Genomic DNA, 27,074 nt, shown 5'->3' on the forward strand with positions numbered 1-27,074 from the left:
CCTCGCGCGGAGCTTGGTGGCGGCTCCCAGCTCAGGGACCCGCGCCGGCCCCGCTCTGAGCACCCAAAGAGCTGAGCAGAGTTGGTTTTGGTGGACGCTCAAGTTCTCAAGAACCTGAGCTCCAGCCGCCGAGTGGGACACGGGGAGCGACCGACCAGGCGAAACCTGGTCAGAGCTTCTCTGCCAACAGGAAAACTCCGGCAAACGCCATCAGCGTGCGCTCAAGTCCCCCGCAGCCCAGCTCCCCGACCAGATACCCCACCTCCTGCAGCCAGCGTGGAGCTCCACCTCACCAATGACGTCACATCGCTGGCAGCGTTCAAGGTCACGCTGGATGGGGCTTTGAGCGACCGCATCTACCAGAAGACATCCCCGGCCATGGGTTGGACCGGCTCATCTTTACAGCTCCCTTCCGACTCCAACCACTGTTTTTAACCGTGGTCTCCACCGCGGTGGCCGACGGCGCTTTGGAAACACCCAACTGGTTCCCGGGACGCGCTGCACGGGGCATTTTTAACATCACGACGTTCGAGGAGACGACAAACCTCAAGGCACCCCGCCTCTAAGAGCTCGAGCCAACAATCAGCTCCTCGAGCTGCAAGCCCACGTGCTGCGAAGAGCGATTCCCAAATACGACACGCCATTAACGAGGCGGCGAACGCCGACCCGGACGCGACGCGGAATGCTGAGCTTCGAGGCAGGCACGGGGAAACAAGGCTCCTAAAACCACCTGAACGCCTCCAGACAGCTCTCAGAGTCCCAGCTGGGAACGCACGCCCCGAGAAAACCCCAAAGCCGGGTCAGTAAATTACTATTTCTTTCAAAAAGTTGTTAGAGAAACCTCTCCAGCTCCTTTCAGGAGCCCAGGTTTGCGACACTCCAGATTGTTTTAGACAACAAGCGGCAGCGGGACAGAGCCCGCACGCTTCCAACCATGGAGCTCGGCGCGACGCCAACCGCCACGCAACACCCCAGCCCCCGGGGATGGGATCCCTCATGCTTTGAACTAAAAAGGATGAAAATAACCAAATCAGGCTATGAGTTTCCAGACGGATAGCAGAGTCGTTTGAACCCGGAGGGTCGCTCCGGATGGGACCGTCGCTCCCCGCCGGGGTTAAGCTCACGTAAATCAGGCGCAGGGCTCGTTCCCGGCTCTCCCGTCCCGGGAGAAACGCAGGAGCCACCTCGAGCGAAACGCAACCTGGATTCAAAACGAAATCCTCCGTCTCCCGCTAATTTTAGCAGGCTCGGCCGCAGGCATCGTTTCAGCTCAAGACAGATCCTCAGCCGCTCCGGGTAGGCACAGACAGAACTCGCAGCGTTCGCTCAGAAAGGTTTGCTCTGTCGTCCTCGCTCAAAACGCGCCATTTTTGGCTTCGCCTCCGATCCCAACCATCGCGCGGAGGTGCCACGCGCCTGCCTCCGGCCGCACGTCGGGGACGCCGCACGCACCAAGTTTACGAAGCGCCCGAATCCTTCGCGTAGGGAGTCTAAAAACGTAAACACAGCGTTCAGAAGCAACGAGGAGGACTGCGGTTGGGGAGGGGGGAGAACAAACCCCACGGCTACCAGCGGGAACTGAACGGCTTGCTCAGAAGAAGCGACAAAGCCGGCGGCCCCGGCGCGGTGACGGGGGCTTAGCGAAAATCCCCGCCGGAGAGGAGAACCGGAGTTCACCGGCCATTAGGCTGCTCTCCCCCCTCTTTAGCTTGGCTCCTTCCTCCTGTCAGAAAATGGGGTCAGGGCAGGGGCCGGCCCGGCGCTGTGGGAGGGAGGATTCGAGGGTCAAAATCAAGACGTGGCTCGGGAACTGCTCCCAACGGGGGAAAAATAATCATATTAATTAAAAAAGGTGCGGAAAAATGCCCCCCCCCCCCCCCCCCCCCCCAGGAGGCCGGGACACGTCCGCACTCGGCGCAGCCCCAACCGGGCCGGGGGCCCGGGCCCCGCGGCCCCCCGGGTAGGGGAGGGGAGAGTCGGGCAGGGATGGACCCCCACCCCCCACCCCCGGCAGCGCCCGTCGCTCCGCTTCCCCCCCCCCCCACCCTCCGCCGCGCCGCCCGGCCTCCCCCCGCCGGCGCCCGGCCGCGGCGCTCACGCAAGCCCGGGGATGCGCGGCCTACCCCGGCCGCCCGCCCGCCGCGTCCCGGGGAGCCAGGGAAGGGGCAGCGGCGGCTCCCCTCCAATCCCCCCCACCCCGACCACCACCCCCCCCGGCCCCGGCTGCTCCCCAGACCCCGGCGCGGTTCGGCGGGGCCCGGCCGGCCTCAGGCCGCGGAGGGGGTGGGGGGGGCGGCCGGGGCGGCCCGCGCTTACTCCGGGGTGGGGTGCTCCGGGTCGTAGAAGTCCCCCATGGTCGGGCGGCCGCTGTCGGGGGCAGGCGCGGCCCCTCGGGCCGGGCCGCAGCCTCGGGGGGCTGGGGGGGGGGGGGGGAGGCCCCTCTCCGCCCCTCCGAGCCCGGCGGGGGGCTCGGCTCCGCCGCCGCCTCCTCACATCGTCCGCCGGGCCCCGCGCTGCAGCGGCCTCCGGCGGGGCCCCGCCATCCGCGCCGTGCCCCTGGCCCTGCCCTGCCCGCCGCCCGCCGCCGAGTCCGCCCCGGCCTCCCCGGCTCCTCCCCGCCGCGCCGCCGCCGCCGCGCCGCCGCCCCGCTCCGCTCCCCCCCGGGCGGGCCGGGAGCTGCCGAGGGGGCACCGGGAGCCCGCCGGGAGCAGCCCCGGGAGCGGCGCCGGGAGCGGAGGGGCCGCCGCCGGGCGCCGGGATCGGCCGCGGGATCGCCGAGATCGCCCCGGGATCCCTGGGGCCACGCCGGGTTCGGCCGCGGGATCACCGAGATCTCCCCGGGATCCCTGGGGCCACGCCGGGTTCGGCCGCGGGATCGCCGAGATCGCCCCGGGATCAGCCACGGGATCGCCGAGATCTCCCTGGGATCCCTGGGGCCACGCCGGGATCGGCCGCGGGATCGCAGAGATCGCCCCGGGATCGGCCACGGGATCGCCGAGATCTCCCTGGGATCCCTGGGGCCACGCCGGGATCGGCCGCGGGATCGCCGAGATCTCCCTGGGATCCCTGGGGCCACGCCGGGATCGGCCGCGGGATCGCTGAGATCTCCCCGGGATCCCTGGGGCCACGCTGGGATCAGCCACGGGATCGCCGAGATCTGCCCAGGATCCCTGGGGCCACGCCGAGATCAGCCGCGGGATTGCCAAGATCTCCCTGGGATCACACCGGGATCAGCCACAGGATCACTGAGATCTCCCCGGGATCCCTGGGGCCACGCTGGGATCAGCCACGGGATCACCGAGATCTCCCCGGGATCCCTGGGGCCACGCTGGGATCAGCCCCGGCAGCGCCGAGATCGCCCCTGGATCGCTGGGGCCACACCGGGATCAGCCACGGCATCACCAAGATCGCCCCTGGATCGCTGGGGCCACACCGGGATCAGCCACGGCATCACCAAGATCTCCCCGGGATCACACCAGGATTATCCATGGGATCACCGAGACCTCCCTGGGATCGCTGGGACCACACCGGGATCGCCCCCGGGATCGCCAAGATCTCCCCAGGATTGCTGTGACCACACCAGGATCATCCCCGGAATCACTGGGACTACACTGGGATCACCCCCCAGGATCACTGGGGCCACACCGGGATTGCTGGGGCCACGCCAGGATCAGGTGTGGGATCACTGGGGCCACACCGAGATCTTCTCAGGATTGCTGCGGCCACACCAGGATCAGCCACAGGATCACTGGGGCCACACCAGACACTGGGATCAGCCATGGGATCACTGAGATCTCCCTGGGATCACACCGGGATCACTAAGATCTCCCTGGAATTGCTGGGATCACACCGGGATCGGGTGTGGGATCAACAGGGCCACACTGGGATCGCTGGGACCACACTGGGATCAGGTGTGGGATCACCAGGGCCACACCAGGATCATTTGGACCACACCAGGATCACCCCCGGGATTGCCAGGATCTCCCTGGGATCACTGGGATCACACGGGGATCACCCTTGGGATCGCTGAGATCTCCCCAGGATCTCTGGGACCACACCAGGATCAGCCACAGGATCACCAGGGCCACACTGGGATTGTTGGGACCACACCGGGATCAGCCGTGGGATCTCCAAGATCTCCCCAGGATTGCTGGGGCCACAGTGGGATCACCCCTGGGATCACTGGGACCACACCAGAATCAGCCATGGGATTGCTGAGGTCTCCCTGGGACCACACTGGGATCACCCCCAGGATCACCGGGACCACTCTGGGGTCAGCTGCAGGATGGCCGAGATCTCCCCAAGATCACTGTGACCACACCGAGATCTCACTGGGATCACCTCCGGGATCACCAGCGCCCTGGGTCACCCACGGCATACCAGGATCACCCCCAGGATACCAGGAACTGGGATCACCAGCACCCCCGGGATCTGCCATACCCTGGGGCAATGGCACCCCGGGATCACTCGCAGGCCAGGCCATCAGCACCCCCGGGATCACCAGCACCCCGAAGATCTCCCCCGGGATCACCAGCCCTCCGGGATCACCAGCATCCCTGGAATCTCCCCTGGGATCACTGGCACCCCCAGGATCACCCCGAATCCCAGGCACTGTCACCGTGGGACACCAGCACCCCCAAGATACTCGCCTGCTGTTGGGGCGCGGTAGGACCTTCCCACTCACGTGGGAACCTCAAAAATGACATTTGCAGCATCCAAACTTGAGATTTCTTGCTTTTTTGTGCAGATTTGGGACGACGGCATGGGGAGCCGCGGCGCAGGGACCCGCAGGGACGGGGTGGGTCGCACTGAGCAGCACCCACGCGGAAGCACCAGCGGGAAGCAAAGGTGGGGCAGGTGGAGGAGGAGGAGGCCGAAGGAAGGCTTAGCTCAGTCCGTGTGGAAGCGTTTTGTTGGGAAATTCAGCCTGGGTTGAATTTCCAGCAGCTCCATAAGCCTTTGGAAATCAATAATTACGAAGAAAAGGCGATTAAACCAAATCAAACCAACCCCAACAGCTTGGACTAATTAATTTTCCCGGTGTTCCATGGAAACGGGGGCAGCCTGTGGAAAACCTCCGACCCGGGATGCCGGAATTCAGGGATGCTCCCGCCACGGCTGGTGCCGGTTTTGGCAGCGGGGGCTGTTTGTCCCCTGTCCCATCGCTCGGGCCATGGTCGCCCCGCAACGCTCCAGCTGAGTGCCAGCTGGTTTTTCCAGTAACCCCGGTGACGTGCCAGCGGGTTTTCCAGTAATCCCAGTGATCTGGCAGGCTTTGGCCAAGGTGTTCCCAATGGCCGTGGAGCACAGGTGCTGTATTTCAGGGCTTTCAGCGTTCTCCTTCCAGCTCCCTCAAAAATTTTGAAGCTCTCGGGGCTCCCCAGCCTCCTGGAGAGATGAAGAAGCGGCACCCGCCTGCTGCAGCGACAGACGGCAAACGCCGAGGGCCACCCGAAACGCGTAGCAGACGCAAAAATGGCGGATGACACTTTTATTCCTTGCGGAGACAAGAAGCAGAAACTCCGAGGACCCCAAGAGCTGCTGCAAGCCAAGCCTGCAGCGTGGCCAGCACGTATGGACGTACCTACATACGGACCCACGTCCATACGTGGCTCCTCGGTGCCGCGGCGGTAGCACAGGCGGAGAGGAGCGACGGGGGAGCCAACACCGATGGCAGGTTAGGCCAGAGAAACCATCACCAGGGCTGCCTGGCAGGGCACTGCCATTGCCCGGACAATTAAATTAATTTTTGTTGTTTTGTTCCCTGTGCAGCAGGGCGAGGGAGGGTCTCCTCCCCCTCTGCTCTGCCCCACTGAGGCCCCATCTGCAGTGCTGTGTCCAGTGCTGGGCTCCCCACTTCAAGAAAGATGAGGAGCTACAGGAGAGAGCCCAGCGCAGGGCTACGAGGATGAGGAGGGGACTGGAGCATCTCTCCTAGGAGGAGAGGCTGAGGGAGCTGGGCTTGTTCAGCCTGGAGAAGAGAAGGCTGAGAGGGGACCTTGGAAATGCCTCTAAATATCTGCAGGGTGGGGGTCAGGAGGCCGGGGCCAGACTCTTTGCAGTGGTGCCCAGCGACAGGACAAGGGGCAATGGGCACAAACTGAAGCCGAGGAAGCTCCAGCTGAACCCGAGGAAGAACTTCTTCCCTCTGAGGGTGACGGAGCCCTGGCCCAGGCTGCCCAGAGGGGCTGGGGAGTCTCCTTCTCTGGAGATATTCCAGCCCCGCCTGGCCGCGGTGCTGTGCAGCCTGCTGTGGGTGACCCTGCTTCGGCAGGGGGTTGGGCTGGGGGACCCCAGAGGTCCCTTCCAACCCCCAACACTCTGTGATTCTGTGATTCTCCAGGCAGATGCGTACATCCAGACATCAGGGCACGCAGCAGCACGGCCAGCCCACGCGCGAGGCTTGCCCTGCACCCTGGGTGTTGGGGGGAGCCCTGCGAGATCTCCCATCTCTCATCATTTTTGGGTAAATCACAGGACCGGCCCAACTCCACCTCGACAGGACTGAGGCAGTGGTGAACCATCCGCAGCAGGAGGAGGAGGTGGGATGCTCTCGGTTCCCTGGCATGTGCCAAGCTGGAATCAGCTTCCCACCTCCCCTGGTGCTGGAGGAGGAGGAGGAGGACTTCAGCAGGCCTTCAGCACGCTCCACTCGGTGGGTGAAGACAACAGCAGCCTGGCAAAGCAGCCTGGTGGCCCCTGGAGCTTTCCAGTTGCTGGGCACCGTGATCTCACCCTGGATCTGAATCCCCTTTCCGGAAAGCAGCGGGCAAACACTGCGCTGTTCCTGCTGCACTGGGGTGGGGAGGCTGCCGTAAATCCTTGCTGTCGCGTCTAACGCCAGGCAGCTGATGGAGATGCTGCTCTGCTGCATGCGCCTCTCGCAGCCCCGTCCTCTCTCCGGGAGGGCAAACGCCCTGGGGTCGCTTCGATCCAAGGGAGGACTCGCTCTCAGCCAGACGTGGCTCCTCAGGATCCACCTAGAGAGCATCCAACTAGCGAAGGTGGGACTTGACGCTCCATCGAGAACAAGCCCAGGAGGCCCTTGCCTCCAGCACCGGGAAGGAGGGAGGCAGAATTGGCCCAGGCTGTCCACAACGCATCTCTCTGGCGTGACGCTGGGCTTTCCGGAGCCGCTCAGAAAAACAAGCGTTGCTATTTGAGCTCTCTGGCTCGCTTCCTATCTAAACAGCAGGTTTGACTACCAGGAACTGTCAGTCTAGCCGCACAAAAGGTGGCTTGGTTGTTTTTTTTTCCCCTACTATTTATTTTTTGATAAATGTATCGTGGACACGAACGCGAGGCGCTTTCTGAGGTGGTGTTGCTTGTATTGAATGCCCGGTTCCAGGCTGAATCTGCTACGTGACACGCAGAAACGACAGGGGTTTGTTCTTCCCAGCAGCTGCGATGAGCCCGGGTTTCTTCCGCGTTTGCTCGAGGGACGACATGGTTCTAGCGTATGCGTGCTGGCAACAGAAAACCAAACAGGATTGTGAATGTGAGTTCGGTTTTCCAAGCAGGATCCTTACCTAGAAAGGCATTTTTCCTGCCAAAATAAAACACCTTCCCAAGCTTCCCAAGTGGTGCTGGAAAAAGCTGCCCACATAAAAACCACAGGGAGTACGGCCCCATCTCACCCACCTCGCTCTACCAGTGGCAAATCCCAGCAGGCTCAAAGGAGGGCACAAGAAGCCCTCATAGTTATCTGGGAAATTCCCCTTGCAAGCATGGAAGGTCTGGTTTTGAGATATTTTTCCTTAAAAATGCTTATTGACATAGTCGTGCAGCGCTGTTACTCATAAACACCTGATCTTTTTGAAGTCCTGCTAAGCTCAGGACCTCGGTGGTATCTTATGGTGAGCCCCTGCCAGGAAGGAGCTAGAAGTGAGAAGGGTTGAGATTGTTTTTTAGCAGAAGATCAGCACAGGATGAGGCCTTAACATCAGCACATTTCAAAGTGCTGAGCTGCGCTACAGAACCAAGCCAGCACCTTTCAAAAGGCCACGGCCAAAGCAGCATCCGTTCCAGAACAGTCCCACGCCCCGCGTGGCAGCAAGGCGCAGAATCGCTCTCCCAACGCACATCGGCAAGGGTGCGTGGAGCTGGGCCCAGCTGAGACTACCTTTTGATCCGTCTTCATCTTTGCCTTGTAGAACGAGACCGAAGCTGGGCAGGCTGGCAGCGTTGTCTCCTGCATCCGCTCAAATCTCTCCTGCTCGTCTTCCTCCTGCCAGCAGAAAGACAGACCCCACTCCCTGTGAAGAACACACGTCTGGAGACATAGAGGTCAACCAATCCCGTCTGCTGCATTGAACGCTGATTCAAGGATCTCTCTGAAGCCTCAGAAGCCAGAGGTGGCCCCTTCCCACCCCTTGAGTGAGCAGACTCGAGCAGGACTTTGGGCAAAATCCATCTGCAAGTGTGAAGCCCCCAAGGGAGTTCCCTTCAGCTGTCTTCTGACGGCCATGCTCTGCCCATAACTACCCACAGGACAGTCTCCCTTCCACTGCAAGATAACGTCACGACTTGAAGGAGATTGGAGCTTCAGCATGGTCCCCTGTGAGCCCAGCTAGCTGATGCCCATGCCCACGCTTCTCCAGGGAACAGCCTCGGAGGCGTGAGCACACTGGAGAGGAATGTGGGTTGAATGAAGTACAATTTTTTAAGATACCAGCTTGTATATAATGTTTTCATGCCAGATTTGAGGATAGCTCTAGTAGAGTCTTGGGCCACCTTCTGTGGTGGCTCCCGAGTAGCCTGGAGAAGGTGACGGTGAAATTCCGGTGTGACAAAAGGCAGGTGGCCAAACCGAATCAAGCCAAGAGTGAAAGATGCACACCCTGGAGAAATGGGTTAGAACAGTAAGTGAAGAGCCAGTTTGGAAAAGGGAAAATGGTTCCAAGCAGGAAACAAACCTCCAGAGCAAAATGAGGTGGTGCCCTCCCAGACCCAGTACGGGCCTCAGCACGGCCAGTGACGCTGACTGGGAAGCTGCAGTGAACTGCCCAGTAAATGGAAAAAGAGAAGAAACCAGCACTGAGCAGCATCAGCAGGGACACTGTTTATCCTCTGCCCGAAGATTTCTGCCTGGAACATCAGCAACTTGACACAGCTGCAAAGCATAGCTAAAAGGCGTGCTTCATTCACGCATGAATGAATGAAGCTCCTCAATTGTATTGAGGAGCTACTGGAGAGAGCCCAGCGCAGGGCTACGAGGATGAGGAGGGCACTGGAGCATCTCTCCTAGGAGGAGAGGCTGAGGGAGCTGGGCTTGTTCAGCCTGGAGAAGAGAAGGCTGAGAGGGGACCTTCGAAATGCCTCGAAATATCTGCAGGGTGGGGGTCAGGAGGCCGGGGCCAGACTCTTTCCAGTGGTGCCCAGCGACAGGACAAGGGGCAACGGGCACAAACTGAAGCCAAGGAAGCTCCAGCTGAACCCGAGGAAGAACTTCTTCCCTCTGAGGGTGACGGAGCCCTGGCCCAGGCTGCCCAGAGGGGCTGGGGAGTCTCCTTCTCTGGAGATATTCCAGCCCCGCCTGGCCGCGGTGCTGTGCAGCCTGCTGTGGGTGACCCTGCTTCGGCAGGGGGTTGGACTGGGGGATCCCCAGAGGTCCCTCCAGCCCATGACATTCTGTGATTCTGTGATTCATCTCTAGGGTTATAACTGACGCGATGACAAGAAACCCAGGGCTGGAAACCACTAAGGGAGTTTCTATGAATGCATGGAGTAACTTGGGTTAGTAAAAGTGACCAGCTTTTCCCCAAAGAGTGACGTCCTGGAGCCGTGCAGTCAGTCACGGTTCTCCTGTTGACCTCATTTGGTGCATCGCTTTATCCAAAGGGATTTGGGCTGGGCTGGGTTTTTTCGTTCCTTCCCATACAGATCCGCATCTGTATCTGAAATCTTCCACAGTCTGGTAGATCATAACATTCTGTTTAAAAGTAAACTCACTGCGTTTGTTTTTTTTTCTCACATCATGCTTGTTACTCATACCCTCAAGGGAACTAATTCAGTAGGATGGAAAGAACCTGTCTCTGCTCAGCTTTAAAACCCTTCACATGCCTTTCCAGAAGGGAGTAGAGAAAATGCTTCACTGAGATTTGCAGTCAAAATAATCAGGCACATGGAGACATAAGAATTCCTTTTCAGTTTTCCTTCTGAAGAGCTAAAGCCGTCCTGTCCCCCACCACACATCAGCTAGTAGCGGGGCTGTGCATTTAGGAAAGGGCTCACAAAGCTCACGCCCTGCTGATTCCCTTCCCTGCACACTTGTGGGTGCCCCTGCTCCTGGTAGGGACAGGCTCCTGCGAGAGATGGACCTAGGGCCTGTCCCCACCAGCTGCTCTCTGCGACCTGCAGAGGCTGAGCAGCACTAATGCAGATGTGTTACAGCTGCATACATAGGGCTGATCCCCCCCCCCCTTGCAGCCAGGGTGGGCTCGCTCTCCTTGCCATGCATCACTTCACCACGTCAGACAGAGTGGAAGCACTGCCACCACGTTCCTACCCAACAGCGTGAAGGTTTTGAGTCTGACATTTAACAGCGAAGGACAGAACCTGGAATGACTTCAGGGGAGAGTAACGCAACGAAGAAGTCTGGTAAATGAGAAGCTTCAGAGAAATGTGCTTTGTCAGGAATGACAAAAGACCCCGCGTACCCCAGAGGGGTGGTTTCTAAGCAGAGGGCTGGCTGAGTACCAGCTGCCACAACACGGAACAGAATAGTTTAGCCGTAAGCGTTACAGATCATACAGACTGGAAACAAGCCTCCCAGCTACCCCTCGCACCCCTGGGCAGCTTGCCTGGTTACTGATCATGGGGTACTTCAATCACTGCGTCCTATTTTAGCCTCTTAATGGTAAAGCTAAACTGAAAGTAAGATGTTATCTCCAGACAGTTGCTCTCTGCATCATAGCAGATAGCATTTCAGTGCCAGCCACTCCGCTCAGAGAAAGGGGCCAAGCTGCCATGCCCTCCTCCTCCTCCCACGGGCTTAGCTGTACCCTCATTACCATGCCACGCGTGGCTATCGAGGAGAATCAGCAGAGCTGCCAGCACAACTCACCAGGCACGTGATTCTGTTTATGGGAATCATTCCAGGTCTGATGCTGCCACTGGGCTTCAGAGCTTCCTGCACATCCTTGGGGATAAGGAAGGACTCGCGGTACCAGATCTCAAACTCTGCAAAGCGAAGCGAGGGGCAATAAACAGGGCTGTAACGACCGAAGTGACAAGGGTGGATTGTTTCTGGCTCCCTGCCTGCGGATCAGACGCGACCTCAGTGCTCTTAAACTCCTAGACGAGACCTCAGAACTCCAAGCTCTTGAGTTTCAAACTGTTCGAAAAACCAAGGGCACCGTTAGCTGGCATCGGCTGTGCCGAGGCAGGGGGCTGGGACGCGGTGGCTGGCCCTGGGGACAGTCCCGGGGGTGGTGCAGCCCGAGAGGTGGCTGGCCACACAACGGCATGGCTCCTGTGCCCCGGGGAGGACAGGGAGCCATCCAGCCCGGAGCTAGCTGTTTGGAGCAGTCAGCACACTTGGAGGTCAGGTTTCACTTCCAAACGCTAAAGAAGCAGAGCCGCTTTCCATCCCATAATAGCCAGTGATAACAGGCAGCAGGTGCTGCGATGCAGCAGGGATTCTGTCTTTATTCATTTCCCAGATGCCTGCTGGAAAGTGGCTGCGCTCTGCTCTGTTCCTCTGGCGCATTTCCCCACGGAGCGGGAGAGCCCGCAGCCCCTGAAGAAGGCTGTGCTGCCCGGGAGAGCAGCACAGACCCCAGAAACGGAGCTGCTTTCTGTCATGGGAGCCATGAAGGATAAAACAAGGTTAAACGCAGAGCTCTGCTCTCGCTAGGCACTGTGGGCATGATGCAACACCACTGACTTTTTTTTAGCCTACTTTCAGCTGTGAGATGACCTCTTCGCTCTGGGATGACGCAGGTATTGAGTGAGTCCATGCCTGTATGTTTAGACAAACAGCAAACATCTGGAGCACCCAAAAAAATGCCAAACCCGGATCCAGCGGAAACCGGTGGCAAAGTTTCTGCACAATTACGATTTGGCCCTGTCTCCCGGAACGAGCCACGCATTTCTTTCAGCGTGGGATGCACTGATGGATACAAATTGTGCTCTGGCATCTTTGTAGAAAAGAAAGTGTTGCCATGTGCACAGCATCCAAATGTTTGGGACTCTGGCGTTCGTACACCTACTGTCTTCCATCGTATGGGACAAACCCGGGGATAGAGCAGGACTGCAGTCCCGTTACGCAGACTCAAGCTGCGTGGCTTGCAGCGGGGCACACCATGACTTTGCGCAGATCACCCTGAGCAGAGGTGTGACTCATCAGACACTCGTGAAGAGCACGCTGAAACCACCAAGCTCTGCTTCCTGCCAAGGCAGCCGTGCTGCAGCACGGGAACCTGAGTGATGCTGATCTCACGGGGGTACGGAGGAGACATCTGCAATCCAGAGCCAAAGCCCTGGCCCGGCACAGTTCCTTAGCCACCATCTCTGTTACATGAAATCAAGGGTGAGAACCAGGGCCATCAGTGGGAGCATTATTGCCAACCTCATTGGGAAAGGTTTTTACCCACAGCATGGCTTCTAGTGGCGTGACCAAGGAGCAGTACGTCGTTATCTGTGAGAGAGAATCTGCAGCAATTCGGTTTAATGTCAAATAAAAAACCTCTGGTCGTCAATAAAAAACAAGTCTAGAAGGCAACAAGAAAAATGACAAGAGAGGATGACAGGGGCCTGGCTTAAATGCAACGTGTCTGTGAAATGCGTCAGCACCGAGCTGCTATCAAGCATCCCAGCTGTCCTGGAGGCCATTCAGAAACCGCCCTGGCAAGCCCGTACCTGAGATGAGTTTGTTCCAGCACTGGTCCACCAGATGCTGGCAGTACTGGATTTCTGCCTTCAGGTCCTGCAGCTCAGCGTAACCAGATCTGTACTCTTCCTTCAGGTCTTTCAGCTTCATGATGAGTAAAAACTCCTGCTCAGCAATTCTGATCTGTCCTTTCTCATCAACATACTCTCCTGGAGGGTAAGAAAAGGAAAGGAAGGTTTCTCATGAGGGTGGAGAGGGACAAAGAACAGTCATTATACTTCGAACCACACAGTAGTTACTCAGTTATACTGAGGTTAACCACACAATTGACATTTCCTTAGACAAGCTTTCTACAAACACAGTGTTGGAGTGGTGTGGAGCCAAAATCACTGCTGAACCCTTGAACCCGCTCAGACATCAGTCCTCTCCAAACTGGGGCGTGTGCAGATGAAGAGGAGGAACCGGGCTCTGAAGAAGGACACCCGCATGACAGCCTGCTGGAGGGCGTCACCTAGGGCTTTATGGCTCCTACTGAAGAACTCCCTGGGCAGCCATGGTAAGGGTTTTGGAGATAAAGGGCTAGCCAGCCGTTTGGGGACAGTTAAGGCAGTGCTACTTCCCTATGATAAACACTTGCACTAGGTGACCCTGCTTTGGCAGTGGGGTTGGACTAGATGATCCCCAGAGGTCCTTTCCAATCCCTACCACGCTGGGATTCTGTGATCTCCTCTTCTTGGTTTCCCTCAAATCAGCTTATCCCTGTGGTTTCCAGCCTCTACAATAAACCACCAGTTGGTAGATGCCACAATAAAGAGCAAAGGCCCAAAAGAAGCAACGAGTCCATGGAAAGACAGACCCTCGCTTCGGTATGGATCCAAGCTGATTTGCTCATCGTTGAGCCAAAAGAGCTTTGCATCTTGCAGGACCAGAGCCTATGGGAAAAGGCCCCTTGCAAAAGCATGGTCATAAAAGTCTCTTTCTAGGAAGAGGAATGGCAACCAGCAGAGCAGCATTCACTGGGTCTGACCCTCTGGCCCTCATTCACCAGTCAGGGCCTGCTTGCTGGTGACCATTCTCTTTCTCTCTCGTTCCCTCGTGCTTCCCACTAATTGCCTGGCAGTAGTTACGGCTGTCGTTGCGCAGAACTGAGTCGGTTTGCGGTCCTCCCTGCATGTGAGGAACACCACTGCTGCTTCCTCGCCATCACAGGCAGAGCGCTCCAGACCACTCTGCTATTAAAGCCGTTTCTTTCAGATTTCTCTCCTCGCCCAGAGACATTTCTTCTCTGCAACTCTGCAGAACGCAACAGCACCGGCGCTTGGGAGCCCTGCTGCAGGGAGCACGAAGCCTGACACAGTTCCTAGTCTCATCCAGGCATATTCCACCTAAAAAACACCTTGCTGCAGCAGAGTAGGAAGGCACTTACCCCGTTTTTCTCTCCTGTGCTAGTTTGGGATTTTGACTTTCATAAGCCAGACCCTGATCTAGATGAAATCAAGCTGTAGGAGATGCAGGACGTCTCCACCACAGTAAGGACAAGCCCGCTGTCCGTGATTTCTGCCCTGTGCTGACCTGTGTTTTTCAGCAGTACGCTGCCTAATCCATCAAAGCGTGGGGTGAGGAATAAATCTGACTGCAGCTCACCTTGCTAGCGTAAAGCCTGAGCGGCACAACTCAATGAGGCCGAAGCGTGGAGGACTCAGGTGGAGGAATCAGGTGGCAACCCACAAGGCCAGCTGCAGAGCTAGGGCATAAAGTCCAGCCTGCCCCGCTGCCCTGGCAAGCAGCAGTGGTGGTCTAGTGGTCTCACCACCAGAACTTGCTTCAAAACCAGCGGCTCCCCTCTTCTGTCAGATTCTCACTGGCCAGTCTCCACACCGTGACTTACCCTGCTGCCACCGCTCCTGCTTCTGAGCCTCCAGCGCCTTTTTGATGCCCTCCATCTCACGCTTGATGAAGTTGATCCTCTGGGCTACTGTACGGCTTCTCTTCTTTCTGGCAAGGAGGATGCTTTTGTTCTCTTTAAAGATCTGGTTGATCTCACTTCCGCCCTCCTCCTTAAACTGCTCAAATGCCACCGGCTTGGCTGGAGGGGAGCTGCAACAGAACGCACAGAAACCACACACAGACGTGGGGCGGGCGGTTTGTTCTGCCCCGCAGCGTGACACAGTTGACGGGAGCGGCCGTAGCTGGGGTTCGTGGTCGGTATTTCAATGGGCCCTTTGAGGACCTCGCTGCGCTAGCTGCCCCCGCTACCGTCTCTGTGCCAGCCTTCGTACCCACTTTTCCCCAGCTCTACTCCCAGAAGAAAGAGTTATCTACGTAGAAACCACATTCCTCAGGAGATGCCTCAGAATTGAGTTTTTCCTGGAACATGGACTTTTAACGGTCTGAATTTTCAGAGAAATAATGAATATTGTTCCTCCCTACTGTTAAACAGAAATGCCTTTGCTCTTTCCTCGCTGGATTCCCAGCACAGACCAGTCACCTCCACCACCCAAACCCCACAGCTGCGTGCGTTGGCCGGCTCTACAACGCTGCCGCCCATGGCTCCTAAGCCTTGCCTATTTATAAAGACTGAATTCGAAGTGGCGTGTGTCAATCCTAACTTTCCCATGGAATGGCTTTGATGTGAACGTGCCCCCATGACCACCAGCTCGTGCTTCAAGACAGCCCACGCTGGGCAAAAGGAGAGTCCCTCAGGAGAACATCACAGTCCCACAGATGCTGCTCTGTGCTGCGTAAGGTTGTTCTGGGTGAGCGGGCTGGATCTGGCAGCAGAAGGTAGCAACAAGTCTCTCCATTCCTCAGTCCATACCGGTCAAAGCAAAACTCTGACCAGTGCCTTCCCCTGATTGACCTCTTTAGGGCATTTTTCAAACTCCTCCAAGGCTGCGTGAGACTTCTCTCCGTGCCAAACTGCTGGCAAAGCGCCGAGAACAGCGGCCACTGGGCAGACGGCCACAGCTACGGCTTTGACAGCCAGCTGCCAAGCTGCTCGAAGCACTCTGGGCTGTGCCTTCTGCAGCTGCAGCAGCAGCCTTCCCTGCCAGCCACAGGACTTGCAGAGGAGTACTGAGATGCACGCAGAGGACACGGAGGAACACGGTGACAAGTTGAGGTGCTTCAGGGATAAATTCTTGGGCAGCTTCACGGCAATGCTCTCGCTGGGTGGCAGGAACAAGCGAGGACTGGTTGTCTACAACACAGGCAGCAGAGGTGGTCACACAGAATCACAGAATGTTGGGGGTTGGAAGGGACCTCTGGGGATCCGCCAGTCCAACCCCCTGTCGAAGCAGGGTCACCCAGAGCAGGCTGCATAGGACCGCGTCCAGGTGGGGCTTGAATATCTCCAGACAAGGAGACTCCACAACCTCCCTGGGCAACCTGTTCCATTGCTCCATCACCCTCAGAGTGAAGAAGTTCTTCCTCAATACCACTTTGGAGCTGCATCGCTTGTAGCTTGATTGCTCTTGGCAAGAAAAGGTGGCTGGTGATGGGAAAAGCGGTGTCCAGACTGGTTTGTGTGGGTTCTTGGTTGAGCTCCGGTGAGCTGAACAGCCTCACGCTGCTGAGCACACCCTCCCAGCAAGAGTCCTTCATCTCGGTACCCTCAGCACTTTTTACCCCATCAACTCCATCCAGAAAGAAATGCAATTCAGTGCTGCCCTCCCGTGCTAAATTCTTGTCGCGGTACAAGCAGGTGACTGGCCCACTGCTGCGTTTCTGACCATTCCCCACCCTTCTGTCTCGATATGGCACCTCCTGCCATGATCTTGTGTAGCTATCGACACATTTTCATGAGCGTGTCGGGTTTTGTGGCCGGATGTGAGGTCTCTCTGCACTTTTACGACTAACCAAAGGGCAAAGAGTGTTGCGATTCTCAGAGACTTCACCGACAGCAACCGATCAGGACAGAGCTCCAAGCAGATGGAGAAGATGACCGCCACCAACGTACTTTGGTACGCAGGGTGTCCGTCCTCTCCTCCCTAACACAAGGACTGTGGGGAAATGTCAGGGAGGAACCAAGCAGATCCTCTTGGCCACCAAAGTAGTTGTATAAATTCTATAAAATTCTATTCGGTTCTATACACAGAATCACAGAATCACAGAATAGTAGGGGTTGGAAGGGACCTCTGTGGGTCATCTAGTCCAACCCTCCTGCCGAAGCAGGGTCACCTACAGCAGGCTGCACAGGACCTTGTCCAGGCGGGTCTTGAATATCTCCAGAGAAGGAGACTCCACAACCTCCCTGGGCAGCCTGGGCCAGGGCTCCGTCACCCTCAGAGGGAAGAAGTTCTTCCTCATGTTCAGACGGAACTTCCTGTGCCTCAGTTTGTGCCCATTGCCCCTTGTCCTGTCACTGGGCACCACTGAAAAGAGCTTGGCCAATATAATTGGCCAATATATACAATTATATGTATTGTTCCTCCCTACAATATATATATATATAATATTGGCCAATATATATAATATTGGCCAATATAATACAATTCTATTCAATTCTATACAACTCAGGGAGTAATGATTTTAAAGTACAGGAGGGTGGATTTAGATCAGATATAAGGAAGAAATTTTTTACAGTGAGGGTGGAGAGGCCCTGGCCAGGCTGCCCAGCGAGGTGGGAGATGCCCCATCCCTGGAAACATTCCAGGCCAGGCTGGATGGGGCTCGGAGCAGCCTGATCCAGTTGAAGATGTCCCTGCTCGCTGCAGGGGGTTGGGCTAGATGACCTCTAAAGGTCCCTTCCAACCGAAAGCATTCTATGATTCTCTATGATTCTATAAATTCTATAAATTGAAGGATCTTTCTCTGCTCACTATTGAGTGCTGGTTCCCCCTTCTCTCTCACAATCTCTTCTCCTTATCTGCTCCGCTGTCCACTGTCCCCTCCTCCCTCTCCACTTAGCAGATGTCTTCCTACCTAACACTTTAAACTGCAGGTTGAACATGTCTTCTGACGCCATCAGAGGGCTGATCCCCTGCGTGCTGCTCAGTCCCCCACCTCCCGTCACAAGCTAACCCTGTCTCTGCTGGCTGCAAGCTCTTCAGCTCCAGGCCTGCCCACCCTCCGTGTCCACAGCTCACACCCTACACAGCACTTCAGGGTCTTGCTTCATCCCCGTTAAGCCAGCTTCATCGCTGCCTTCCTCCATGGGCTGCCCGTCACACCCTGACCAGACCTGGTCACCACGATGACGCGTTATCAGAGAGAACGGGGAGATGTCTGGCTACTAAACTCACCTGGGACGCCCATTGCTTTTCCTGGATTTCTTCTTCCCACCACGTCCAGATGAAAAAGGAGCAGTTCTAGTCCCAAAATCCTGTCCACGCTCTTCCCGCATAAAATGGCCATCCACATCGACCACACCTGCCTGGGAACAGGAAGCAATGAAACACTGACCACAAAGTGTTAGAGCTGTAGCTGTCTAGACCACAAAAGCTGTACAGCCCTTGCCCAGCAGCTCTTCCATCCTGTTGCACAATCTAATCCAAAGATCTGTTTTCACTGCCAAGTATTTCAGAGAAACACATCTATAAGAATAAAGTGAAAACCAAAACAGGGCCAAAATTATCCTCAGATTCATATACTGAATGTTTCAGCCACTTAGAATCACAGAATCACAGAATCATTAAGGTTGGACAAGACCTCTGAGATCACCAAGTCCAACCGGTCACCCCAACACCCCCATGGTTGCTAAACCCTGTCCCCAAGGGCCACATCCAGATGGTGTTTGAACCCCTCCAGGGATGGGGACTCCCCCACTGCCCTGGGCAGCCTGGCCCAAGGCCTGACCACTCTCTCAGCACAGACATTTTTCCCAATCTCCAAGCTGAACCTCCCCTGACGCAGCTTGAGGCCGTTGCACTTGGCCTTGTTGACCCTCACACAGTTGGCCTCGGCCCATGGATGCAGCCTGCCCAGACCCCTCTGCAGAGCCTTCCTGCCCTCGAGCAGATCGACGCTCCCGCCCAGCGTGGTGTCCCCTGCAGACTGACCGAGGGAGCACGCGATCCCCTCACCCAGATCACTGATGAAGATGTTGAACAAGACCGGCCCCAACACTGAGCCCTGGGGAACAGCACTGGTGCCCGGCCGCCAGCTGGGTTTAACTCCATTCCCCACCACGCTCTGCCCTCGGCCATCCAGCCGGTTCTTCATCCAGTGAAGAAGGATATTCTCCTCCACTTAGGGGGAGAATAACTCGAGTCTAGTGTCACAGAAATAAAAGCACCCCCAGAACTCTTCGTTTAGTGAAGATACGTAAGAGAATTACCTTTCCTATACTATTACTAATATTGCCTCAACTATAAAACAGGGAGGGCATTGAGCATAGATATGGCCCTTGGGGACATGGTTGAGCAGGCATGGTGGTGTTGGGGTGACAGTTGGACCTGGTGATCTCAGAGGTCTTTTCAAACCTTAATGATTCTATGATCCTAAATCAGGTTTCAGCTTTGTTTTCCACTTCTTTAAATAAAGACTTGAGTAGGCTCGTTAGAGACAAGTACTTCACATTTTCCCTCGTGCCTTTCTTCCAAAAAATTCCAAACATCTTCAGTGAAGCCACAGGACAAGTATGTGACTCTGCATAACAGATAATGATTACTTTATCCACTTTACTGGGTAAAATCAAGGCAAGGAAATAACCACTTCAGAAAGAAAATATTTCGCAGATGGAAATAAGTAATAAAAAATAGATTATAAACTACAAGGTAGAGTCCACATCCGAATTTATGGTTTACATACGATTTGTTAACTTTGCTCCAGAAATTACAAGGATTAGAAGAGGGAGCTCAGCAGAGGCAGGTGATCCTACACTGCCTTCTATATGACAGACAGGTCACCTTCTAGTTAACATCTTCTTCATTCTCATTTAATAAATTATTCTGCTCGGATAATGGGCCTAACCCTCTGCTGATACGATGCCACTTTGTGCACCTCTGCTCCGTCCAAGTCTTTTGACGCACTCAACCCATTAACATCTCCGAGGTTCATATTTTGACGGGGAAAAGTTGAGAAATGGGAGCAATTCAAGGTTCAGCAGCAAAGGAGCCGATTCCGAGAGGGATTCTGGGCAGGGCTCAAGCACCGGGCGTTACCTTCTGAACAGCAGCAAGCGCAGCAAAGTCCTTTTTGTCTATCAGAGCGTACTTGCTTCGTAATGTGGCCTCCACTTCACGCTCCTGTTGACTAGGGGAGAAAACAGCCCCTTACCATTGTGTTCAAGGAGGACTTGAAGAAGAGAAGGCTGAGAGGAGACCTTCGAAATGCTTACAAATATCTGCAGGGTGGGGGTCAGGAGGCCGGGGCCAGACTCTTTGCAGTGGTGCCCAGCGACAGGACAAGGGGCAATGGGCACAAACTGAAGCAGAGGAAGCTCCAGCTGAACATGAGGAAGAACTTCTTCCCTCTGAGGGTGACGGAGCCCTGGCCCAGGCTGCCCAGGGAGGTTGTGGAGTCTCCTTCTCTGGAGATATTCCAGATCCGCCTGGACAAGGTCCTCTGCAGCCTGCTGTGGGTGACCCTGCTTCGGCATGGGGTTGGACTGGGTGACCCACAGAGGTCCCTTCCAACCCCGACCATTCTGTGATTCTGTGATTCTGTGACTATTTCACATGTCAAAACCTGTAACACCTGCCAGTATCGGATTTCCAAAGCCATCTTTTACCTGTAATCTCATCCCAAAACACCCCACCTTGCTCCTTCTATTCTTCCCCACAACCACTGCAACTTAGAATCATAGAATGGTCAGGGTTGGAAGGGACCTTAAAGATCATCTGGTTCCAACCCCCCTGCCAGGAGCAGGGACCCCTTCCACCAGCCCAGGGTGCTCAGAGCTCCATCCATCCTGGTCTTGAACCCTGCCAGGGAGGGGGCAGCCACAGCTTCTCTGGGCAGCCTGGGCCAGAGCCTCACCACCCTCATGGGGAAGAATTTCTTCCTCATATCCTTCTTCCATTCTCCTCTTCCTTTCTTTTTCTATGATGTCTTTTCAGGCCTTTTAGATACGGAAGCTTTTTGATGGCTGTTTTACTACTTAGCAGAACCTTTTAATGGTCCAGGTCAAATACTACTATATCCATTCACTTCTGTCACCTTACTTTAACCTAGTGATTATCAAACTGAGGGTTATTTTCACTGAAAGGGAAAAGGTGAAGCATTGCCAGTGGGCTTAAACACACGATACGAGACTGGAAATCGTTAGAGAATCTGCAAGTTAAAAAAGACTAAAGCCCACTGTTTCAGAACAATAAATAATAATCAGGCAAAATTTTACCATGAAACCCATTTTGGCCTTGGGTCCCAGCAAAGCCTGACTGCCCAGTCTGATGACATACCACAGAGGCCGTACCACACAAGTTTCTGGAGGGCAGGCAGATTTTCTACAGCAACATCCCAGTGTCACTCCTGTGAGCAGCCACCTCTGCTGCCTAGCCAGACTGTTGCTGCAAAGGTTGGTGGGGCAGCAAGGGGGTGGGTTGCCCTAATACCCTTATTCTTTTGTTGTTTTCTTCTGTTTCGTGACATGGAAGCTGCTTGTCCTCATTTTTAGGATTTTTTCCCAGCCTGTCATTCACCTTATCATAGAATCATAGAATGCTTTGGGTTGGGAGGGACTTTTAGAGGTCATCTAGCCCAACCCCCCAGCAGTGAGCAGGGACATAGAATCACAGAATCATAGAATGGTTTGGGTTGGAAGGGACCTTAAAGATCATCTGGTTCCAACCCCCCTGCCAGGAGCAGGGACCCCTTCCCCCAGCCCAGGGTGCTCAGAGCTCCATCCAACCTGGCCTTGAGCCCTGCCAGGGAGGGGGCAGCCACAGCTTCTCTGGGCAGCCTGGGCCAGGGCCTCACCGCCCTCATGGGGAAGAATTTCTTCCGCATATCTAATCTAAATCTGCCCTCTTTTAGTTTAAAGCCGTTTCTTCAGCATCTTCAACTGGATCAGCCTGCACAGAGCCCTGTCCAGCCTGGCCTGGAATGCTTCCAGGGATGGGGCCTCCACTTTCATCACCCACTGGTGACATTTTCCAATAGCCACTGTCACGCTTCCTCCCATCCCACACCACATCCCTCCATGACTGTGATCCTGCCCAGTTCATGCTCAGTGACTGGTATATTTGCCAAGCAGACTTCTAAACCAGTGAAGTTTACCATCGAGAGCCCTTGCACGTGACTTAGGAGCACTGGAAGGTTAGAGGCAACAGTTGTCTTGTGTAAAGGCCAGCAGAATTTGTCCAGAATTGTGTTTTCCATTACAGGTTATTCCCTGTACTTCCAAATGATTCTTCACCAATGTCAACGTAAGTGTGATATCACAGACAAAGCCTGGTGGAATTTCTAAACCTTACTGTGAAATCCATCAACCCTGGATATCTTACCTTACAACCAGTTTGAACTGCTTAAATACCTCCTGGACTTGCCTGACGTTCACTATCTGAGGAAGAGATTGACAGAGTGAAGACACAGGCAAGCATTTCTACGCTGTGCTCAGCTGTTCTGATTCAAACATTTCAGGCTGCGAGGACTCTGCTTTCCACTTGCTGGGTATCCACACTCAGGGAGAGTTACCTTTATCCTGCACCTGAGAGTCAGGCTGGAGGTGGACGCGTTGCTCACTGTGAGAAGATTTTTTGAGAGAAGGGAATCTGATAGACTGTGGTGAGCTCCATGGAGTGCACAGCCATCAAGATAATGAATTATTTACAAGAATTTTACAAATTACATAGATGGCATCTACTGACTTTGCAGGTTTTGATGTTACTTCTCACTGCTGTCTGAGGCTGCCTGAGTACTCGGAACTGCCAGAGCATGATCTTCAGTCCTCTTAGCCATGATAACAAATCAGCGGAGCCGAGCCACGCTACTATCTCTCTTTTGGAGACCATGACCAGAAGCATGGACTGACAAGTAATGGGGAGCCTGTAGCTGAGCTGGAATCTGCACTCAGCTCTCCCATGGCCTGAGAGACTGGACCAAGCTATGAAATGCACTGTCTCTGTTCTCAGCCCTCTCTAAAAGATTCTGCAGTGCCACTGAAGACATCGTTCCCCGTGTGAAACTCCTTAGCCCTTCTCTACCTTCCCTGCTCCACACTCACCCACATCTACGTTTTGCAGCCCAGGTAAAACACACTTTCACGTGTGTCCTTATTCCCCCTCCAACTCCTTTCTGCTGGGGGTAGAAAGCAGCGACTTTGAGAGAAGATAACGATGACATGAAATGAGAGGGAGCGTCCCGAGTGTTTCGTTTAAATTCCAGGGTTATCTAACTGTTTGGAAAACAGTCTTCCAGCAACGTCCGCTCTGCTGTCACAGAGGCTTCTGCTCACAACCACACAAAACCTCACGGTAAGTCGGAGGGTGCATTTCTGACTTTCGTTTTCTTACATTTGGTTTGCTTTCCTGTTTGCCCCCACAGGAATGTTTGTGCACGCTTTTGCTGTTTCTTTTCACAATCACTTTGCAGTCAACGGGTGGTTTCAAGTTGAGAAACTTTGCCCTAATGAACCTGTCTCTAAAAAACTGGATTTTGGCAACAAACCTTGCAAAGATTTAGTTTGATATTGGCAGGGCAAAATTTTGACATTAATCATTTAAAGAAGTTCTAAATGAACCAATTCAAAGGGTTTCAGGGCTGAGGAAAAGTCTCCTCAAGCTTCCAAAAAAGCAAAAATGGAATGAAAACAAGGACACGGTCCTTAACATGCAAAAAAAAACCAAACAAAAAAACAATTCTCTAGCACTTTTTGGGTTAAAGACAGCCTCTTCAGAAGACACTTTCATTGCTTCTGTCTTGGAGTAAAATGGGATGGAATCAGTATTTAAGTTCTTCTCTACTAGAAAGCTACTTACATCAATTTCATCAATGGCTCCTTTTAGGTATTTATGGACTTGAGACTTAATCTCTGCTATCTGGATGTCAGTCAGAGGGTCATAAGTCACCGGAGCACGATTTACCTATGAAAAAAGGTGAACAACTGCGTATCAGTGACTTACAAAAATCGAAGCAAGGACTAGCGTGGTGAACACCTGACGTTGCTCTGCTGTGCCTCGGGAAGCCTTATCTTTAATTTCTGGTGGCGATTTCTCATCAGCTGAGTCAACAGGACACGGGGCTTGGGTGCGTGCTGAAAGCAATGCATTCCCCTTCACGTGTCAATCAGACAAGAGGAGACCTTGAAGAGCTTGAAAGAAACATCTACAGAGGATGGGGACTGAAGCGACAACACAGTCCCACCGCATGGGATCTTCAGAGCTTTGCCTAAACCCCAAAAGACAGCGCTGGAAGCAGAAAGAGGAATACAGTCACACTGGACACTGAATTAACTGATCCTACTGCAAAACAAAGAGCAAGACAAAGCCTTAACTAGGTCCTAAGACGCTGCAGCCTATTCCTTACCAAGCTGTCACGCATGGCCAGTTCCTGCTTCAGAAGAATAATCTCCTTCTCCAAAGCCTTCACTGTACCCTAGCAGGAAGACAAAAGGGTGAGCAAATGATTGAATGATATTGGAGAGAAAAAGCAGCATTAAACTGTCTGCCAGAGGACATCACAGCTGTGTACCAGCTCCCCCAAGGTCTGCTGTCAGGTTTCCACCAGTGAAGTTGTGAGTCTGGAAATCACTTTGCCTTTGATTAGCTTCCAGCAAGACAGCTTCTGTTGCGTCTGGGGGGTACCGACTGCGGAGTCAGGCTAAGCCATCAGAGGAAGGGCCACCTGGTTTTTAATTTGATGCTTTCCTGATCTGGTAGTGTAGGGGCCATCAGGTTCTGGACTATGAGATGTTATCTTGAAAGCAAAGAAGCACCTAGGTTTCCACTCTGACCCTTACTGAACTCAGTAGGAGTCCTGACATTGACTCGAATAGAGGAGGGAGGCTCCTGTGATTTATTTGATTGAATTTCTCCATCATCTGGAATAATCTTCAAGCATTCACATATTTAGAATGTGTTTCCAGAAAGCTGTAGGTACAGAAGCTCCCTTGGGATTCAGTAAGAACTGGATACGGAGCTGCTTCTTAAGTGACCTGTTGAGCATCAAAGCACAACAGCTTCCTTCAACACTGCTCTTGCGGCGACTCTCTTCCACTCCGCACGTCTCAACAGCAATGGAAGGGACCGAAGAGGAACAGTTTGTTGTGCAGCTCCTCCTGGAAGCTGTCAGAGGAAACTCCCCAGCTGTTTCGCTGTGAGATCGGGCCACGAAACACAGCAGGGTTCTCACGCACCGCATGTGCTACAGATCAGAGAATTCTAAACTTGTTCTTTGGGCTATCAGTAATTCAGAGAGCATTTACTGCTGCCAGCTCTGTTTCAGCTGTGAAAGTGCACTCAGGATGTCTAAAATACTACAATCATTTTCTTTATATTATTTTCTTGTTTGAGCAGGCATTGTCACTGTCACAAAAATGTTGCGTTACCAGCAGCAACAGGGATAATGCCGTGTAAGGCTGCAGGCAGGACTGGAGATGGCTTCCCCGCGCACCAGGGGAGCGGTCCACCACATACCATCTCTGTTAAGAGGTGAATCTTATCAGAAGAATGAAGGCCTCATATATATGCAGTCGACAGAACTACTGTGTGTCAGGGAAGATGTGACAATCTGCGTGACTGTACCCTCTACCGTATTCAAGGTAACTGTAATTAAATGCCAGTGAAAAAGGTTTAATACTAAACTGTTTCATCATATACCTAAATTCAGCAAGTGTCAGCTTGGCTGATGAGTGGCAATTCATTAAACTACCAAACTTCCCTTTGTTTTTTAAGGTTATTATGCTGAATATTAATGAACCTGAGAAAATACGCCTGCTCCTGTTCCCCTTCTCCACCTACCTCTCGGTCATATGTCTCACTGATGACTGGCTCTGTTGTGATCCATTTCATTCTGGTAGCGAAACGAAGAGAAGACAACTGAAAAACATGGTTTTTAGGTAACTGAAAGAGATATCGGCAAGGATATAATTTTCATAATCTGTTACTACTTAGATCCCAGAACACAGGAATACAAGAGCTGTCTAACTGCAGGGAGCAGTATAGGATTTCTCATTCCAGGAGCGTATCTTCTAGAGCTCGCTGGCTTCTGTGGGATTCGCCAGCTTGAGGGGTTGTCTTAAGTCTTTTCTGTTCTGTTCTGGCCAGCTCTTTGGGTACCAGAGCTGCAATCTCAAAAATACCCACTCCCATTTCCGATCAAAACAAAACTTACAGCCTAAAAACTCCAAAGCATGCATCAAGCTTAATTCCTGCAGCTGTGGTATCTTGAGAGCAAGCCCCTGCCGCCTCAAAATCCTCCTCTTGACGCAAAGTACAGCAGCTATTTCCTCAGTAATGTTACACATTCCTAGACGCTATCAGAACACAAGCAGGAGAGGACAAAAACCACACTCTGCCTTGAAAACAACCCCATAAAAGGCGTTTTTTTGCTACGTAAAATTTTCTTGGCAAGGAGTGAAGTGATTCCCTCCGCCATGTTACAGGTGGGGTGAAGCTGATCCAGCTCACACCGGATGACTTTCACCAATTTCCTAAGTTCACAGGTGAAAAAAACCTTACAGTTAGGAAGTGACCCCTGATACCTGAACCAGCTGAAAGCCAGCTCAGCTCTGAAGTGAACTGGTGCAACTCCAGTGACCGCACTACGTGATGACGTACCCTTCAAACACAATCGTAGCGTTGAACCGACAATAATAATTAACACCATCCAGCGTGCTCAGCTTTTAGCTGCGTGTGCCTGCTCTGCTTCCAGCTCTTGTTTTCCCCCTGGGCCAGTTACCACTCAACTGCTTGCATCACCAAGCAGATTGGCCAGAGCAATCTGGTTTTCCAAGCCTTGGAGATAAGATGAGCTATCCAGTGTTTCTGATGAATTAGCCGGGATGTTTCTCCGGGCCTCCTGCCACAGCCCACAGAATCACAGAATGGTAGGGGTTGGAATGGACCTCTGTGCATCCTCCAGTCCAACCCCCTGCCCAAGCAGGGTCACCCACAGCAGGCTGCACAGGACCTTGTCCAGGCGGGTCTTGAATATCTCCAGAGAAGGAGACTCCCCAGCCCCTCTGGGCAGCCTGGGCCAGGGCTCCGTCACCCTCAGAGGGAAGAAGTTCTTCCTCGGGTTCAGCTGGAGCTTCCTCTGCTTCAGTTTGTGCCCGTTGCCCCTTGTCCTGTCGCTGGGCACCACTGGAAAGAGTCTGGCCCCGGCCTCCTGACCCCCACCCTGCAGATATTTAGAGGCATTT

General features: G+C 54.2%; 2 protein-coding genes across 5 annotated transcripts in view; both read right to left on the reverse strand.

The window, feature by feature from the left end:
- The window catches only part of SETD2 (SET domain containing 2, histone lysine methyltransferase), an 81,323-nt gene extending 78,897 nt beyond the window's left edge, over nt 1-2,426 (reverse strand). The window contains exon 1 of the mRNA XM_075419961.1: nt 2,317-2,426. Coding sequence (XP_075276076.1) covers nt 2,317-2,354 — 38 coding nt within the window. The 5' untranslated portion in view covers nt 2,355-2,426. The remainder of the gene's footprint in view (nt 1-2,316) is intronic.
- Nucleotides 2,427-6,196: 3,770 nt separating this feature from the next.
- KIF9 (kinesin family member 9) overlaps nt 6,197-27,074 on the reverse strand; it is a 34,720-nt gene continuing 13,842 nt past the window's right edge. For 3 of the 4 annotated variants that reach the window (XM_075419963.1, XM_075419964.1, XM_075419962.1), the window contains 11 exons: nt 25,672-25,749; nt 24,239-24,307; nt 23,692-23,796; nt 22,219-22,274; nt 19,936-20,026; nt 18,076-18,206; nt 14,721-14,929; nt 12,862-13,041; nt 11,066-11,181; nt 8,123-8,227; nt 6,197-7,466 (listed from right to left, as the gene is read on the reverse strand). In XM_075419963.1, the coding sequence (XP_075276078.1) occupies nt 7,359-7,466; nt 8,123-8,227; nt 11,066-11,181; nt 12,862-13,041; nt 14,721-14,929; nt 18,076-18,206; nt 19,936-20,026; nt 22,219-22,274; nt 23,692-23,796; nt 24,239-24,307; nt 25,672-25,749 (1,248 nt within the window). In that variant the 3' untranslated portion in view covers nt 6,197-7,358. Of the gene's footprint in view, nt 7,467-8,122; nt 8,228-11,065; nt 11,182-12,861; nt 13,042-14,720; nt 14,930-18,075; nt 18,207-19,935; nt 20,027-22,218; nt 22,275-23,691; nt 23,797-24,238; nt 24,308-25,671; nt 25,750-27,074 lie in introns of those variants that run through there. The other variant, XM_075419966.1, reaches the window with a different exon arrangement.

Source organism: Opisthocomus hoazin, chromosome 4 (genome assembly GCF_030867145.1).
Source record: "Opisthocomus hoazin isolate bOpiHoa1 chromosome 4, bOpiHoa1.hap1, whole genome shotgun sequence".
Lineage (NCBI taxonomy): Eukaryota > Metazoa > Chordata > Aves > Opisthocomiformes > Opisthocomidae > Opisthocomus > Opisthocomus hoazin.